This window comes from Aethalodelphis obliquidens, unplaced genomic scaffold (assembly GCF_003676395.1).
Source record: "Aethalodelphis obliquidens isolate GAN/ISIS:26980383/991018 unplaced genomic scaffold, ASM367639v1 scaffold8, whole genome shotgun sequence".
NCBI lineage: Eukaryota > Metazoa > Chordata > Mammalia > Artiodactyla > Delphinidae > Aethalodelphis > Aethalodelphis obliquidens.
Genome location: NW_020837952.1, coordinates 3,501,973 through 3,516,395, shown reverse-complemented (window position 1 = coordinate 3,516,395; position 14,423 = coordinate 3,501,973). Strand labels below are relative to the sequence as shown.

Here is a 14,423-nt window from a genome sequence, read left to right as displayed (position 1 = left end):
AAATAAGGCAAATAACCGTAAGTCTCACCTTTTTGAGGAGCCCCAGAACCGTCCAGCCTCCTCCCCCTCTCACCAGCCCTAACTGGCCGTGGTGGTTAGGACCTCTGACCAAGAACTTCTTCCCTCCAAGGAAAACTTGACAGACTGAGGAAAAGGCAGAAAGGACGGGAAGGAGTATGTGAAAAAGCTGAGTCAGTACAAGGGGAAAGAGCTTAGACGCTGTCTCATTTGGCCAGTCAGGGCCGACAGGAAGGATTTCTACCTTAGGAGTCCTGGCAGCTACAACCAAAAGAAAGTCAAGAAGCCTGAGAACATCCGATGCATGTTGAATGTCCTGCCAGGATATGGCTTGGGAACCTGAGAAGTCTGAGGAAGGTGTAAGAAGGTGGCACTAACTCTCCAGCAAAAGAAGACACTTAGAGAAGCTGATTAAGTAGCAGAGAGAACATACTTAATAGCATGTCTGACGCTGGTTAAAATGAAAGCCACGGGCCCCGGGCTCAAGCCTTCTCCTACGCATCAGGAAAATGTGGAGACTCCAAACGTGGACATTGAAGTTGACAGAGAAGCTGCAGGGAGAATTACTGATTCCTCTATTAAGAGAGAAGACTAGAGCACTGAGTAGGTAGAAAATAAAGTCGAACTGGGAATTGTGTTTTTTTGAATGACCGGAAACCAGATTCCCCAAACCAGAGACCTCTGAAGGTCTGACCTCTTGTCAGCCTGATATGTCAACAAAACCTAAGACTTAGCATATGCCAGATTTTTATCAAACATTTATGACTAATTTAAAAGCCAGACACATCTCAGACAAATAGAAATAGCAACATTTATAACATCTTTTGAAAATATATGGTTCTCTACCCCAAAGGCAAATTTATACCAACAAGGAGAAGGGGGATAGGAGCTGTGTGCAGTAAAGACCAGCTCTCTTGACAATCCCATTATCAGAAGTTTGAAATCATATACAGCTACAGAGAACTAGCCTGCATTTCCTGCAACCAGACGTGCTGAGCAATTTCACAGCATATTTCTGCTGGCCTTCACCTCCTATCTAAACCAACCCCTTCCGTAAGTCATGGGCTAGGACGTAACCCACCCACTTAGTGATGCCAGTTCTTCTGTTTAGAAGCAAGAGTCCACTCACCATCATTTTCTTAAATCTCCGGCCTCCCTCCCTTCCTCCTCTACACTGCTAGCCTATCAGGCATTGCCCTGCCAACACTCAAACGCCTCCTGAATTTACCCTTGTCAGAAAAGAGGTGGACTACTTCTCTGGCCCAAGCAAGCCTGGGCATGGGAATTACCTAACTACCTGCTTTCTACCCCTAAATCAGTGTCTCATTAATGTTGAGCTTAAACACCTTTTTCTAAGACTAATCTACCTGTATTTGCCCTCAGGCAATTCTATCAGACTAGAGAGGGGAAGCGCTAGAAGGGAGAATGACCATATTCTTTTGATGTCCCCACAGCTCAGGTGCACGAGGTTGTTTAGCAGCAGCAATGAAATCTCATGGATACACTCTCACTTGTTGGCAGACACACGTGCATACACACACAGGTACATACACGTGGCTGATGCTCCACCACCAGTCCCAGTCTCCTACCCTAAACACCCCACCCCCCACTTGACTCTGCAACCCATAGTCACCAGCCACTGAGCAGGGAAGCAGCCAGGACTGGGGCTGAGGGATGGGTGGGACTCGGGAAAGATAAGAGAGGAAGAGTAGGGAATGGTTCCTACCACTGAGATGTAGCACAAACGAGGCTGGCTGTTGTTTGAAGAAAATCTAATAGCCTAAAAAGACTGGCACAGCCTTCCAAAGTAGCTAACGTTCCGAAGGCGCGGTAAGCTGGGAGGGTCTGGCTCAGGAAGCGTACTACACAGAGTTAACAAAGACCGGCTCCCCACTCTCAGGAAGCCTGCCAGCACAGGGCATCACAAGACGTCAGTGTGTGAGTAGAGAGGTTTTTCTGAGTGACTCTGCCACGTAGTTCTGTTGCATGATGGACTCTTCCCTGCCGTATTCCTCATCGCCACGCCGAGGCCAGGGGAACAGGTGAAGCGGTCACCACCCTCCCTATACAGAAGTGGCAGGAAAAGATGGGCGGGGCAAGATGGGGGAAGAAAAGCGGTGGGGGTGGTGGTGTGTGTGGATGTCCTCAGAGAACAGAGAAGTTGAAAAAGGAGGCAAAAAGCTCACAGAAGCAGAGAGGGACAGGGAAAGTCAGCAGGAAAGCTTTTCCCAATGACAGGTTGCCTTATGATTTTTCTAAATTAGGTAGGTAGATGGGTACAATATTACATTTATCCTAAAGTGATAAAATGTGAAGCTTTGGCTCTCAAAGATTTTAATGCCCATATAGTTCAAAGAAGCATGCCTGTTCCTGTCTGCAGCATATGAAAGGATGCCGAGGCTGTCCCTGAAACAGCCTTGTGAGTAGAAATCAGACAAGCCAGGAACAATACCCACAATTCAAAGGAATGTCATTTTAATAGTTGAAAGCCCCGTGACGTTCAGCCAATAGGCACTGGCATGGCCATACATACTGCTTGTTTACAGCAGGCATCCGTTCTGAGTGGTTGGTGCCCATTCTGTACCAGTTGTTAAGTATTTTGAAAATCATCTGTGTATTAAAAGGACTGACTCTAAGAGATAGGGAAATAGGAAAAAGGCAGGATTCCTTCAGTATCAAAGGTCCTTAGAGTAAGACTACCTGAATATATTTATGAGTCTAAGGAATGCAAAATTCAATAAAGTAACGTAGCCAACTCTTCACCTATGAAAGGAGAGCACACCGACGGACGGTCCCACCGTACAAATATTTTCCAGGAGGGAAACTGAACTGATCAGATCCCCTGGGTACCGACATGCTTGCTAGTCACATTCTGTGCACAAAGGAAGGGAAAGTCTATACACAATGGAGCCCAAACCCTCGATATTCATTGCAAAAGAGAAGAGGAGACAGAAACTATAAATATAGTTTTAAACTAAATAACAAAATTAATTTCACCACTTACAGTTCATTTCCCAATGTGGCTTTTTACATCTGAAAGTCAGAACATCTGTCAACAAAAAAATCCAGGATGATGAAGGTGGTCTGGTCCATTGAGTTGGTGATGGTTTGCTACTAAGGCAGCTAAGGAGACATTACGTAAGCACTTGGATCTCTCCAGGAATGGAATCAGAGTGTGTCCTCAAGAGACAGCAGCAGGACATGGATGTTTCCACAACATGGCCAATTAAGAACACCTTATCTCCTTTTCTACTCACAAACGACTACAGTCAAACCTTTCCCAGATATCTAGAAAGCAGACACTATGACAAATCTTCAGGCTAGGAAGTCCTTCCTGGTGTCTAAACTAATTCCTTCTGTAGCCACTGAAGCTTGTTCTCTTACCCTATCAGTGGAGTTAGGAGAAGCTGTTCATCCTCACTCGCCATCACTGATTTTCCCCCAGGCCTTTCCCTGTCTGAGCTAAGCAACTTCAATGTCCCCCTTGGCCCTTTCATCATCCAAGGTTCTTGCTGAGTTATGCAGACTGCTGCTAGGGAGCGATGAAGACGCACCAGGCCAGAGGCATCTTCTGGCTGGGGTGGTGAGCACTGCCAAGGCCCAGGGCTGACCCTCCTACGAGCAGACCCTCCTGGTGGCCTCTGGGTCTCGCCAGCATCCCCCAGAGCAGGCAACCAGACCAAGGCCCGGGGCTGCCCAGGAGCCTGCGGCCACTATGGGACTGGAGGGGCTTCCTTTTCCTCTCTGCTCTCCTCCTACTTCCTCACCCTGTCCTTGAGCAAGAGGGACCTCACCGAGGAAATCCTCAGTGGCAGAATAGATCCCTACGGCTCAGCAGGCCAGCAGAGGGTTTCGGAGGAAATGTCTGGCAAATGGGAAGCTGGGTCTTCGGTGGTGGCAGTTCTGAAGAGAAAGAGAAGGAAGAGGAGAAGTACCAACGGGAGGTGGTCTTCTGCTTCCACACTCATACCAGGCGGTGCCCTCCGACGCACACCACCAATAACTGAATGCTCGCGTGGCTTCGACAGGACCAAGGACAGGGCCAGACTCGGGCTCGCTTCTTCTCTGAGACACTCGTCATCTTCTCTGTAACCAGAACTTCCCTGTGGCACCTCACGGCCCACATCCTCCATCCCAGCAAAGACTTTTAGTTGAAGAGACTGAATAAAAGTGTTACAATTAGACGAAAAAGGAACACATGATTCATTCCTGATTTTAACACAATACTTTGAAGATGTCAACACAATTTCGATCTGGCTGTATTTTAAGTTCATTTACAAGGAGACTAGTTCTCAACTAAAAATAACCGTGTGCGTTATACATTTCGACAGCTGCCTGGATTTTCCTCTGAAGGAAACAAGATTCTATATTTCACTCACATTCAGTACAGATTTCTTTTAACCCATTTGATGAAATAGCCCATCACTACCACCCACTGGTGGCTGTGGCTTTCCAAAGCACATCAGTTTCTCCTCAGAGCAGCCTTATGAGTGAGACAGTTATTATTACCCCCATTTCACAACTGAATAAACCGAGTACCAGAAACAGTGGTCTGCCAGGTTACACATGGAATTAACAGCTAAGCCAAGTCTCCTAACCTAGGCTACTGCTTTTTTTTTTTTTTTTTTTAACTAGAAAAGTTGCCTTTAATAAGACCTAAGATTTTACCTTCGGTTATCTGATGACTTAGTGTTTGGACCAAATTATTCATGTAATTTGAGTACACAGCCTACTTCAATGTAAGCAAAAATGCCTCAAGTCTTTCCATTTTTTTCATTAACCAGATTAAAAATTGATCTATGCTACTGACAAACAATACTCAGAATTTAGTTTCCAAAATAAGAAAACGGTTACAATTTAATATTTCAAAATCTTTCCTTGACAATAATTCTCATTACGGAATAAGTTAAATAGGTTAAAGTCTGTATCAATACTATCAACACTACCCAAATATTTTAAGGATTTTCCAGTTTGTGTGGTTGCAAGAACCAAAGAGATGCTCTACAGATTTTGAAATGGGAACTAGAAAGAGGATTAAGGGAACAAAACAGATAAAGCAAATTTACATTCCAAAATAATTCCATCCTGACTTTGGGCCTGGGTAAATGGGCAGCTCAAACCAGCGTATCTGCTCAAATGGTTAGAAAACATTTTTCCTTTTCTTAGGTTTATAGCTATTCTGTGGGGTTAGCAACAATGCTACATGTGCTATTCATGGATAAATTCAACTTTACAACTAAAACATATTTTACTTTCAACATGACTGCTAGTTTTAAAAGTCAGAAATAAAAATCGGCAATTATACCTCTTTTCCTTTGTGTTTCCAGAGTTCATACTGAGAGCTTTCCAGACTGTGGTTTTAGGCATTTCATCAGATATATTAATCTCAGAGGGGTCACATCTGAAATCAATGCTTAGGACAGTCAATGTCAGACATACAAATAAGGTCTACATCTCAGTCTATGATACCCACTACCCACCAGAAGGGAAAAGATGAGGCGTGAGGGAGCTTGTCTCACAGCTCTCGGGAGCACTGGGAACCAGATGGTCGGAATGTCGAGAAGCAAGGTGGCCCGTGAGTCAGAGCTGAGGCCTGGGCAGGGGTGCCGGCCAGCGGCCAGCCCTGCCCCCACAGTTCTGCTCTCCTTTGAAGGGCCCCTCTGGGGATGCTGGTGACAGCGCTATGAGGCCAGAAGTGGCAACATCAGGAGCTACCACTTAGTGAGCGCTTGCTGTGTGCCAGGCACGGTGCTAAGCACTCTGTTTATTTTCTCGTTTACATGGCCAGATCTTTTCCATTTGGAGTTTACAAAGGACTGTTACAATATATTATCTTAACTCTCACAGTATCAGAGATTATTAACGTCCTCATTTTTAACGTGTAGAAACCAAAGCTCATAGGGTTAAGAGACTGTCCAAGGTCAGACGTCAGTAAGTGGAGAATCAAGACCTTGAATCCAGTCCTTGGTCTCCTAGACCCACCCCCCCCCCACCGCCCCCGCCAGTACTCTAAACTTTTCCACATGCCAGACTCTCCTTCTAAAAGGCCAAGAGGGGAGGCAGCATCTGCTAGAGAAGGAACATGATTCCTGTCTTGCCGTAGAGAATGCAAAGCCTATGGCTCCTTCCCTGACAACTTATAGAAAGTTTCTTAAAGATCAAAGATTCCACTTCTTTGGGGTAAGTTAAAAAAAATTGAACTCATAGCAACGGAGAGGAGAATGGTGGCTACCAGAGGCTGGGGGGTGGGAGAAAAGGGGAGCTATTGATCAAAGGGTACAAACTTTCAGTTATGAGTAAGTTCTGCAGACAATGTAAGGCATGGTGACTATAGTTAATAATAATGTATTGTACACTTGAAATTTGCTAAGAAAGTAGATCTCAAGTGTTCTCACTACACACAAAAAAGAATGGTAAGTATAGTAAGTGATGGGTATGTTGTTAGTTTAATTGTAGTAATCATTTTACACATATATATATATAATGTTGCACACCTTAAATATATACTATTTTTAGTTGTCATAAATAACTAAATAACCAAAGAAAAGACTTTCCTCATCTCCCCCTCAGTATAAACCACAATCAATTCAATAACTCAGCAGTAAATTATCTAGCATCTAGATAACCCAGATCCCCTCTCTCTTCCTTTTCTGTACCCTCTCCACCTCTGAGCTTCTTTCAGCTTCTGTGTTCCTCTTCCAAAGCGGAAACAAAACACCAGGAATGAAACCGCAAATGGACCAGTTTAGCTTCCTGTGATTTGTGGTGAGCAACAGGTTTAATACACCAAAGGGCTAAGATCGCTGGCAGAAGTAAGGAATTTGGGGAATCCCAGTTCGGTTCCCCCTTGGCTCCCAGGACTGCAGCCACCATGAGCCAAGCTGGAAGGGGCTGTCTCTGCCCAGCCCCCAACGGCTTGCCTAAGCATGGGAATTTCATGCCCACCAGGCTGAGAAGCAAAGACTACATCCTGTTCACCTTTGGAAGGTGGCAGAGAGAGACAGAAGGACCACTGGTTTGGGGAGCACATGGGCTCCCGTAGCTCTGTCCTCCTGTGATTCCCAGCACCTGGCATAGTGCCCAATGCATGGCAGGCCCTCAGAAAACCGGGAAAGAAAAGGTGTTTTCACAGGCTGGAACCGGGAGGCTGAATGTTTGGCTGTTTATACCAGCAGCTGCATTTGTGACACAGCCCCCATCACAGAGCCAGAACATTTACACAACCACCAAAACAGTCAGCTCCTTGGGGCTGGGGGAGTTTTACCTGAAACTGTTGTTCTTTCCAGGACTACTTAGTAACTTCCTGCTCTCTAAGGGGAACTTGTCTCCCCCCATTTCTAACATTTTCTCAGCCTCCTGCAAGAAAAGGAGACATTACTTTATCTTGGATCAAATGAAACCAAAAGTCTACACCAGCCCATTTTTCAATCACCATAATTTCTACCTGATTTTCTCTCCATTTATTATAAGTAAGTATAATTATGTTCTTTCATAGATCTGTCTCACCACAAAAAGAGAGACAACCCAATATCTGTACCTATGGAATAGTATTTAAAACAAAAAAAAAAAGAACCTGAATCTGAGTAAACCTTTAGATACAACCACCAATTTACTGGAAACATAGGAGACAGAGAACATGTTAAATGATACCAAAAGTTATATTTAGTAAAATCTAAATGGCAGGAAACCCTGTATGTCAAAGACAAAAAAGACAGGAGGGGGGGCTTCCCTGGTGGCACAGTGGTTGAGAGTCCGCCTGCCGATGCAGAGGACACGGGTTCATGCCCTGGTCCGGGAAGATCCCACATGCCGCGGAGCGGCTGGACCCGTGAGCCATGGCCGCTGAGCCTGCGCGTCCGGAGCCTGTGCTCCGCAACGGGAGAGGCCACAACAGTGAGAGGCCCACGTACCACAAAAGAAAAAAAAAAAAAAGAATTTCAAAGGACACTATTTCAGGCACTAACTGTATTTGGAAATACTTTCAGGCTCATTCTTGGCCTGGTATTTTCATTTTGCTACACATCCATTCTTTGCACGTATAGGCCATTGATTGAAGGTCCATTGTGTGAATGGCAGATGCCAAGTGCTGAGGGAAATGAGGAAGGACAGAAAGTCCTATGCAAGTTATCTTTGTGAACCACAGCAACATCTGCAGTTAGGTACGTGACAAATACTCTTGGAAAACAGTAGGTTTTTTATACTTGTCAAATTAGACCTTTGGGAGAACATGAACCATTTGATCTGATAATAAGAGCGGATTCCATGTTCATACTCTAAGTGTGAACCTGATGAGTAGACTGTAGACAAACAGAGGGAAAACAACCGGTTATCAAATCTGACGATGAAGGACAGACATCTGCTAAGAATATCTTTGGAGTAATCTTCCCCACTCCTAAATATAACCCTTGGGATTCGAGACATGCTGACTTTTCATGTGGCCCTTCCTATGTTCTGTAATTTGAAGCTGCCCCAAAGTCTGCAGTTGGTGCAAGAACTATGACCTCTTCCTCCTTGGCCTTCTTTTTGGCATCATCCAACTTCTTCTTTTTGCTTTCCGGCATGAGATCATCTAACCAGCTCAGCTCCCGCTTAGAGAAACAGAGATCCATGACTTTCCTGACAAAGACCAGGGCCAAAACCTGAAGAAAAATAAAGAAAGTGAATTAGGGGGGCTCATTTCCTCCCTGGAGTTTAAAAGCAGTCTTATTTTCACAGCAGACTAGAACATGTCAAGCAGAATCAAACTCGTAATAATCGTAATATTTGCCTTTATCGAGGCTCTCTGAACCAGATACTAAGTTAAGTGTTTTCTATACAATAGTTTATTTAACTCTCATCATAACAATCCTACAACTTACTGATGCCCTAACTGAACTAACTTAATTCCTTTATTGAAAAGAGGAACCCTTCATCGGCAGATGGCCCTAAGAGCTGCCTTCCCCTGGCTTGAGGCCAGCAGGAAGGGCTACCAGGCAGCCTGGGGGTGGCGAACCTCTGCAGGAGATGGCTTTGGTGGGGCCAGGGGTCACCAGGGGGTGAGAGGGCCTTGAAGGACCGTCTGGATTTCCTCTGATCCTCTGCCTACACATTTACTCACAAAATCCTTGCTTTATGCCTGCGGCATGGATCTCGAGCGATTTTTGTCTCTGCCCTCTGGCCTGGCTTGACACTCATTTTATAAATGAGGAAACTGAGGCCCAGGGAGAGAAAGTGACTCACCTAAAATCTGACAGCTAATTTCCTCCATGGAAACGACCAGGGATCTCAACTGCTGCTCCACTTTCTCCCCATGAGGGCCATTTCAGCCAAAGGAGAACCAATAATAACCCAGAATGACCTGCCTGGACTGACTGGTATTCACCAGCTAAATTTGGTGACTGGACCAGGCATGGGGCAAATCAGGCTAATTAAATTCATTTCTCCCTAATTTCAATGACTATTTTCCCAATAAAGCCAAAATTCATAGTATCCCTTCCAGGAGTTGCCAGGAATTTGCTATTTCTTTAACCAAACACTCAAGCCCTGAACATAACACCCAAATGCAGAACCCTACATGTATTCTGACAAAATTGAGACACCCATCAGGAGGGTATATATCTAGGAGATTAGGGGAAAAGGACCCCGAAGATTCCTCACCCTTGAATATTCTCCCAGTAAGACAGAGTTCAAAAGTAACTAAATGAGTACCAGACATTACCCTCATTGGCTTTTCCCTTCTGAGGCCCACCCTTTGGGTAACTTTCAAAGAGTCCACTGAAATCTCAGCATCCTCATGACACAGAGTGAGCCAGAGACAGGAAGGCCTCAAGAGGACAAGATGGAACAGTGAGGTGGTCAGGTGGCAAGAATTTCATCATCACCCTAGTTTTAGAAAACAGGTTGTCACCTGTTGCTGAACCACACAGTTCAGCTTTCCTCGTCTCCTTTCCAAAGCACTTGCTTCAGTTAGAAAAGAGGCAAGGATGTCCCAGTCACTTATCAGTGCTAGACCAACCTCTTCCTCTTTCCCAGTGGCTTGAAATGGTGCATTTCCACCACTATAGACACTTCTGATTGCAGTAAATTCTAAATAGGAACCATATTGCTTTGAGGTAATATGCAAGTTACTGCAAACATGAAGAGTCCTCTCCATGTCAGATATATGAGAGAAAGACAGAGAGAGAGAAAGAAATTCAGACAGACAGACAGGCAGACTAGTAGCCTTGAAAGTAAACATAGTAAACTACGACACACATGCTTCCACACCTCAAGGACCTCAAAATAATGCTGCTCCTGCAAAGACCAACCAAAAAACAAAAACTCACCATCAATAAAGGATTAATATCCAGAATATATAGAGAACTCCTAAAACTCAACAACAAAAAAACATACCACTTTATTTTAAAATGGGCAAAGGACTTGAATAGACATTTCTCCGAAGATGATATACAAATAGCCAATAAGCACATGAAAAGATGCTCAACATCACTAATTATTAGGGAAATCAAAACCACAATGAGATACCAACTCACACCCATTAGGATGGCTGTTATCCAAAAAACCCCACCATGCCACAACATGGATGAACCTTGAAGACGTTATGCTAAGCGAAACAAGACAGTCACAAAAGGAAAAATACTGCAATTCCACTCACATGAGGTAACTAGAGGAGTCAAATTCACAGAGACAGAAACTAGAATGGTGGTTTCCAGGGACTGAGGGGAGGGAGAAATGGGGAGTTATTGTTTCATCGGTACAGAGTGTCAGTTCTGCAAGATGAAAGACCTTCTGGAGGTGGATGGTGGTGATGGCTACGCAAACACTGTGAATGTACTTAATGCCACTGAGCTGTACACTTAAATATAGTGAAGATGGGAAGTTTTACGTTATGTATATTTTATCACTATTTTTTAAAATAAAGAATAATACCTTTTAAACTCACCATCATTGGAAAGACAATGGCAGCTGGAGATGCCTTGATGACCCAAAGCAGGATGAGGCAGGTCAGCTGGATGAGGGTGAAGAGGTGCACTTTGCGCAGCGGCACGTGCCGAAGGTAGATGAAGTCTGGCTGGTGCTTTGCAGGCATCCCAAAGAGCTTCAGACGATCAAAGAACTGAAAGGAGGGAACTGGCATTTATTTTCAGGTGGTTTCTCTGGGCCTCGTTAATCCCATTCATATCTCTTAATATCACCTGCTCCGAAAGGTGGGTAATACCGTTTCTACCTGACAGAAGGGGAAACTGAATCTCAAAGAGAACAGGTAATTTGACCAAGGTTGGTAAGTGACAGAGTCAAAATCTGAACCTATCTCTTCTAATTCTGGGTTTAGCTTTCTCTCTCCTCTCCCACACTCTAGCTCCTGAGAGAGATCTTTCTCAGGGAGTGTTGAAAACAAAATAAGCAGTGGTATCTTTCTGCTTAAAAGACCAAATCTCTTATTTGTTCTTTGAGGAGTTTGGAGCTTTTTACTGATTATTTAAAGTAAAAAGATAGGGACTTCCCTGGTGGCACAGTGGTTAAGACTCTGCACTCCCAATGCAGGGGACCCAGGTTTGATCCCTGGCCAGGGAACTATATCTCACATGCATGCCGCAACTAAAAAGTCTGTGTGCCACAACTGAGGAGCCCACGTGCCTCAACTAAGGAGCCGGTAAGCTACAACTAAGGAGCCCACCTGCCACAACTAAGACTTGGTGCAACCAAATAAATAAATAAAATGTTCAAAATATATATATATTTTTTAAAAAGTAAAAAGATAAAATGAAATCTCATGGGGCTTCCCTGGTGGCGCAGTGGTTAAGAATCCACTGCCAATGTAGGGGACACAGGGTCAAGCCCTGGTCCAGGAAGATCCCACATGCTGCGGAGCAACTAACCCCATGTGCCACAACTACTGAGCCTGCGCTCTAGAGCCCACAAGCCGCAACCACTGAAGCCCACCTGCCTAGAACCTGTGCTCCACAACAAGAGAAGCCACCACAATGAGAAGCCTGCACACAGCAACAAAGACACAACTCAGCCAAGAATAAATAAATAAATAAATTTATTTTAAAAAAATGAAATCTCATAACATTCTGGATATAGAAAAAAATGACCATCTTATATTATAAAAAGGAAAACAGAGACCCAGAGAGATTAAATAACCTGCCCAGGAGTTGGAGGAATCAGGCTCCCTGACTTCAGACTATACTACAAAGCTACAATGAACAAGACAGTACTGTACTGGCACAAAAAATAGAAATATAGATCAGACAGAACAGGATAGAAAGTCCAGAGATAAACCCACGCACCTGTGGCCACCTAATCCGTGACAAAGGAGGCAAGAGTATACAATAGAGAAAAGACAGTCTCTTCATAAGTGGTGCTGGGAAAACTGGACAGCTACATATAAAAGAATGAAATTAGAACACTCCCTGACACCATACACAAAAATAAACTCAAAATGGATTAAAGACCTAAATGTAAGGCCACATACTATAAAGCTCTTAGAGGAAATTATAGGCAGAACACTCTTTGACATAAATCACAGCAAGATCTTTTTCAATCCACCACCTAGAGTAATGAAAATAAAAACAAAAATAAATAAATGGGACCTAATTAAAAGCTTTTGCACAGCAAAGGAAACTATAAACAAAACGAAAAGATAACCCTCAAAATGAGAGAAAATATTTGCAAATGAAGCGACTGAGAAGGGATTAATCTCCAAAATATACAAATAGCTCATGCAGCTCAATATCAAAAAAACAAACAACCCAATCAAAAAATGGGCGGAAGACCTAAATAGAGATTTCACCAAAGAAGACATATAGATGGCCAAGAGGCACATGAAAAAATGCTCAACATCACAAATTATTAGAGAAATGCAAATCAAACCTACAATGAGGTATCACCTCACACCGGTCAGAATGGCCGTCATCAAAAAATCTAAAAACAATAGGGCTTCCCTGGTGGCGCAGTGGTTGAGTCCGCCTGCCGATGCAGGGGACACGGGTTCATGCCCTGGTCCAGGAGGATCCCACATGCCACGGCGCGGCTGGGCCCGTGAGCCATGGCCGCTGGGCCTGCGTGTCCGGAGCCTGCGTGTCCGGAGCCTAGGCTCTGCAACAGGAGAGGCCACAACAGTGAGAGGCCCGCATACCAGAAAAAAAAAACAACTAAAAATAGAGCTACCATGTGACCGAGCAATCCTACTCCTAGGCATATATCTGGAGAAAACCATAATTCAAAAGGATGCATGCACCCCGATGTTCATTGCAGCACTATTTACAACAGCCAGGACATGGAAGCATCCTAAATGTCCATTGACAGAGGAATGGATAAAGAAGATGTGGTATATATATACAATGGAATATTACTCAGCCATAAAAAGGAACAAAACAGTGCCATTGGCAGAGATGTGGATGGACCTAGAGACTGTCACACAGAGTGAAGTAAGTCAGAAAGAGAAAAACAAATATTGTATAATATCGCTTATATATGGAATCTAGAAAAATGGTATAGATGAACTTATTTCCAAAGCAGAAATAGAGTCACAGATGTAGAGAACAAACTTATGGTTACCAGGGGTGGCGGGGTAGGATGAAATGGGAGATTGGGATTGACATATATGCACTACTACGTATAAAACAGATAACTAATGAGAACCTACTGTAGAGCACAGGGAACTCTACTCAGTGATCTGGGATGACCTAAATGGGAAGGAAATCTAAAAAAGAGTGGATATATTTATACATATAGCTGATTCACTTTGCTGTACAGCAGAAACTAACACAACATTGTAAAGCAACTCTACTCCAATAAAAATTAATTTTAAATAAATAAATAACCTGCCCAAAGTCACATGAGAACTCAGTGCACAACAGTGACCACCAGACATTGTAAAATAACAAAGAGGAACGAGCCACCAGTATAAGAAGTGGCTAAATTATCAAATTATCTGGGTACCCAAGTTACCTCCTGATTCTCTCTGTTCAAAGGACTCAGAGGAATGAGTTGATATATGGGAGAAGGCAGAGTGTGACAGGAAGTAATACCTGCTTACCTGGAGCAGCTCCCACGACTCCCCAATCTCTTCACCAATGTACCCCCAGTTAAACCCGCCCCCCTGCCTCACACTTTAGCCTGGCACTAAACCTAGTGTTGTCCATGTGTGGAAGCCAGTTTAATTCTTGACCAACCTTTCAGACCTAAGTTTACCAGCATCTGACAAAATGTGTTTAATACGTGCCTGATGATTGTCTGTTGAATAACTGACGAACGACTGGAACCATGACGTTGAATCAGGCCACCCTGAAAGTCTCTGTGCACTCATGCCAACATGACCCTATTTTGCCCAGTGCCCAAAGAAATGTCTAAAATAGCTGAAGCAGCAAGACTAGGAAACGGTTTCTCAAGAACTGCTTTGTGCTCCCCTAGGGAGGCTG

At 44.0% G+C, this 14,423-nt stretch overlaps 1 protein-coding gene across 1 annotated transcript in view; it reads right to left on the bottom strand.

The window, feature by feature from the left end:
- Positions 1-6: 6 nt before the first annotated feature.
- Positions 7-14,423, bottom strand: part of SLC4A8 (solute carrier family 4 member 8) — a 79,705-nt gene continuing 65,288 nt past the window's right edge. Inside the window, exons 21-25 of the mRNA XM_027106316.1 lie at positions 10,940-11,113; positions 8,520-8,657; positions 7,283-7,374; positions 5,324-5,419; positions 7-4,178 (exon numbers count right to left, since the gene is read on the bottom strand). Coding sequence (XP_026962117.1) covers positions 4,166-4,178; positions 5,324-5,419; positions 7,283-7,374; positions 8,520-8,657; positions 10,940-11,113 — 513 coding nt within the window. The 3' untranslated portion in view covers positions 7-4,165. The remainder of the gene's footprint in view (positions 4,179-5,323; positions 5,420-7,282; positions 7,375-8,519; positions 8,658-10,939; positions 11,114-14,423) is intronic.